The 4,541-nt window shown below is 31.4% G+C and overlaps 1 protein-coding gene across 1 annotated transcript in view; it reads left to right on the forward strand.

Moving 5' to 3' along the window:
• Nucleotides 1–2,950, forward strand: part of LOC124896870 — a 9,559-nt gene extending 6,609 nt beyond the window's left edge. The window contains exons 2-4 of the mRNA XM_047408727.1: nt 1,776–1,996; nt 2,323–2,836; nt 2,943–2,950. Coding sequence (XP_047264683.1) covers nt 1,776–1,996; nt 2,323–2,836; nt 2,943–2,950 — 743 coding nt within the window. The remainder of the gene's footprint in view (nt 1–1,775; nt 1,997–2,322; nt 2,837–2,942) is intronic.
• Nucleotides 2,951–4,541: the final 1,591 nt, after the last annotated feature.

A 4,541-nucleotide genomic window follows, 5' to 3' on the forward strand; every position in this document is an offset into this window, starting at 1 on the left:
CTATCCATTAAGGAAAGTTACATTCTAACTCGTAAGGTTTTATAACCAAAAAGTACCTGTAAACCTAAAAAATATTGAAATTGAAATAACATTATATCATGCAAAAGCTAATTGTCGTAAAATTTACAAGCAAAGATGGACAAAGTAAATAATATTATCTAAAATGCTACTGTATTTATCTATTATCTATAGTATATTAAAAGTGTGAAAAACCTTATAAATATTGTTTGAACTTTTCAACCTTCATAAAAAGTCTTCGCAATAGGCAAAATTATTTTTTCACTTATTTTCTTTAATTATTGATATTATTAAAAATGAAAAATTAAAGTAACACTTTTAAATCAATTAAAATTTTATCATATATAAAATAATTAATATATGAAAAAAGTCTAAATTTAGGATTAAAGTTGTATGCCTAAATTATAGGAATTTAGAACGTGAATGATGTTTTATTTCTTTCCTTATTATAACCGAACGGATTCTATTTTTTTTTCCCCGAAATTAAACTAAGTCTACTATATTTTCTATGGCTATTTTTTGGTAAATAAAAAATTGTGTGTGAACATTGATTCCTGATCAAATCATCTAACTGATTTGCCATCACTTGTTTTAACAAAAAAAATTATAAAAGAAATATGAATTTAAGTTGGAAAAGAATTGAGGGAATATAGAAAAAGAAAACTATATTAGGTAATTTATTTTACATGAAAACAAAAATTAGTTTAATATTTTTGCCTTTTTTCCTTTAATTAGTTCATGCTTCTATTTTATTTTAAAAAAAATATTTCATATATTTTTGCACTAAATAAGGAAATGAAAAAAATGAAATAAGAACAAAAAAAACTTAAATAATGCTAAGCAAATTGATATGTAAGGTGATTTTAAAAATCTAAAGTAGTTGTTGAGTCAACGAAGTTAAAAAATATTAATTTGTGAGAAATTACTCCTAAAATTTGTGAGAAAAAGAATTAATTATAACTTGTAATCTTTGTAAGAAGGGTCAAATATATTCCTATATTAATACAAATTGAACAATACAAATATAAATAATAAATTACAAAAATAAAATGTTAAACTATACAAATACAATGTTTACATTTGTATCAAATGATACATGTTTATACAATTTGAACCATACACATAAAAATGACACGAGTTTTTATAGAAATGCAAATGATAAACTTGACATACAAATACTAACGATACATTTGCATTGAATGACATATTGCATATTAAATATTTTAGAATCAAGTAAATATAATTATTCCTTATAACTATTTGTATGCAAATATAAATGATAAATTATATTCATGGCTAAAGTATTCAAATATAAATAATAAATTTATTTGAAATATATATGATAAAAATAAACAAAAATTTTAAAAAATACATAAAATATAAAATACGACAACAACAATAAAAAAATGAGAGAAAAGAAAAAGGAATTACCAAAAAATGAAAAAAGGAGAAAAAATGAAAAAGAGAAAAAAAAGGTTTCAAAGAAAAAAGTAATAAAAACAAAAAATAGATTAAAAACGAAAAAAAAAAAAGAGAAAGAAAAAAACAGATAAAAAAATAAAAAGGAACAAAAAAAAGGAAAAAATGGAATAAAAAAACGAAAAAGAAAAAAAAAAAGAAAAGGTAAAAAAGATAGAAAAAAGGAAAAAAACTTGGTGACGTTTTTAATGTGATTAAACTTGCATTTGGGTTGATTGAGTGGGTTGTAACCCATTACCCATAGTTTAGCCCATCTTGACCTAAATGCATTTGGGCAGGATTGGGCATTAGCCCAATTATTTGTTCAATCTATCTTGACCCGTCCAACTTCAGCCCAACCCGCCCATTTGTCACTCCTACTCCTCTCTATTTGCTTACTGCCTCTGGTAACTATGTGCCTGAATTAATAAATCACCCTAGAGCAAAAAAGATGTCATTTAACAAACAAAATCAGACTCCACTTGATATAGTATTGTCATGGACAATGACAACAAAGAAGGTAAGCGATCGCACATTTGTTTTTCAAATACTGGTTGCACTTGAGTATATGGTGGTGAAATATTGAAATACTAGTTCATGGATTATGTCAAGCGAAAGAGTGATTTGCATGCACTCCCAAATCTTAAGTTTTTTGTCTGTTCTTGATGTGGTGTTGAAACATCAAGTAAAACTGTAATTCTATTTCTTGTTCTACCTTTGCCTGAATTTATTTTTACATGATATCATTATCTCTTAAACTATGAACAGATTAGTTCTCAGTTAAACAAGTTACTGCGTTAAAATTTTGGACTGGCTCGATATAAACTGTACTATTGATGAAAATAGGAGAAATTGGTGGAGGATTTGTGTAGCATTAGCCGTTTTGAAAAACGTGACTTTGAGGTAAAGCGAAAGTACAAGTACATGCACAATCCAAATGCTGAAATGGGAACAGGAGTCAAAATGCAAATGAGGGAAGTTGATCACGATAAAGCTAAAAAGATAGATCAAACAGAAGTCGACAGTATTATGAAGGCAGCTCAAATCCATATTATTGTGGCCACTTTGATAACGACAGTCACTTTTGCTGCTGGTATCACATTGCTAGGAGGTTTTGAGAGCGGCTCCGATAACCCTAATCAAGGGATGATGATTCTAATAAGGAAAACAACATTTCATGCATTTGTTGTTTCTGATGCCATTGCCTTTACATTCTCAGCAGTTGCCATATTCATTTACTTCCTCATGGTAGATACAAGTAGAGATCCTCAAAGTAAGAAAATTATAAAGAAGCCTTATGATCTCACATGTATTTTTCAGTGCTTGTCAATAGTAGTAGTTGTAATTGCACTTGCAACGGGTATGTTTGCTACCTTATCACATTTCATTGGTCTTGCCATTACTATTTGTTCCATAGGTTGCCTCTCTATTTTACTGTACTTCTTGGTTGTTATCTATATTTGTAGATATATGAAGGATATAAGCGAGTAGCATTATCGATGACAAAAATTCTACTATTCGCTTATATGAAGAGCGGTTTCATTTTTCTTGTTTTGAAAGCATAACAATGTTGGAATGATCTTAAGGACTTCTGACACGAAATGGGAGTTTCCATAGAGGGATGCGACATGGAGGACTGTGTTACCCTTTGGAGTGACTTGGTAGCCGTTTTCCTCTTCCCTTTTCAAATGATCAACAAGCAGAAAATTGCCATCTCCGATATTGGGCAGAAAAGGCCTTTTACCGTAGCTGTACTAAACACAACATACTGTAATACTGCGGTGAGAGGAAATATCGGAGATGGCAATTTTCTGCTTGTTGATCATTTGAAAAGGGATGAAGAAAACAACTACGTAGTCACTCCAAAGGGCAACACGATCCTCCATGTCGCATCCCTCTATGGTAACTCCCATTTTGTGGCAGAAGTCCTTAAGATCACTCTGGCATTGTTATGCTGTCAAAACAAGAAAAATGAAACCGATCTTCATATAAGCGAGTAGCAGATTTTTCATCACCGACAATGCTACTCGCTTATATTCTTCATATATCTACAAATATAGATAACAATCAAGAAGTACAATAAAATAGAGAGGTGATACGGGAATTCCTAGCTCAAGACCTTTTGCACTAAGCCAGGCACGTGAGTTGCAATGACTCCAAGCCTTGTTCACATTCTTGGCCATGTGTGAGACCCTTGTGAGCCCATCTAAGGGCCTATATTTAATAAAATGTTAAGAGGCCCATCAAGACACCCCAAACCCACCCACTTAAATGCCAAGGGTATTTTGGTATTTGTCCTTCCGTTCTAAGTGACTATATAAGCCATGTAATAGGGATATTCTTTCTTTATTTCACTCCTATTATTCAAGAAACAAAAGAATTGTAAATTTTTGACTTCTCTTTCTCATTTGGAGAGGCCAAAACCGAATTCTCACTAGTAGAGTGATACTAGTGTTGTATCTTGGCTAGAAACTAGGTTCTTGGGGTTCTTTGAGTTCCTCTTTGTCCAATTAAGAACTTGGTATTGATATTTATTAGTATTAGGGTCCTTTCTCTTGTTAGGGTTCTTAGATTAATGAATATTGTGTGTCAAGTTTCTATCTCTTTCTTTGTAAATCTTGTTAACATTGTGTTGTTGAATATAAAAGTCTAGTGAAGCCGTGTGGGGCTCTTTCGATTCACTAACAATATTTTCTTTGTTGTTCTTGTTGTTAAACTCACTTTTCTAGCTCAAACAAGTGTTGTAAGCCTAGTAAAGCCGTGTGTGGCCATTTTCAATTCACTAGCACTTTGTTGTTCTTGTGTTGGTTGGAATCTCTTGATACACACTTAGTATTGTATCATTAGAGAGGAGGTCGTGTGGATCCAAGGAGATACCGAGGGTATGGATAAAGGGGAAATTGACACCTAGAGAGAGACGTAGGCATCAATACCATCAAATTGAGCCTACTTATCTTTAAGGAAGAAAGTGACCCCGAGGTGTATCTTGCTTGGGAGTCGGTGTGTGATAAAGTGTTTCAAGTGAATGATATCTCAGAGAAGAAGAAGAGTTGTTATTCCATAGC

The sequence above is a fragment of the Capsicum annuum genome, chromosome 3 (genome assembly GCF_002878395.1).
Source record: "Capsicum annuum cultivar UCD-10X-F1 chromosome 3, UCD10Xv1.1, whole genome shotgun sequence".
NCBI classification, from domain to species: Eukaryota; Viridiplantae; Streptophyta; class Magnoliopsida; order Solanales; family Solanaceae; genus Capsicum; species Capsicum annuum.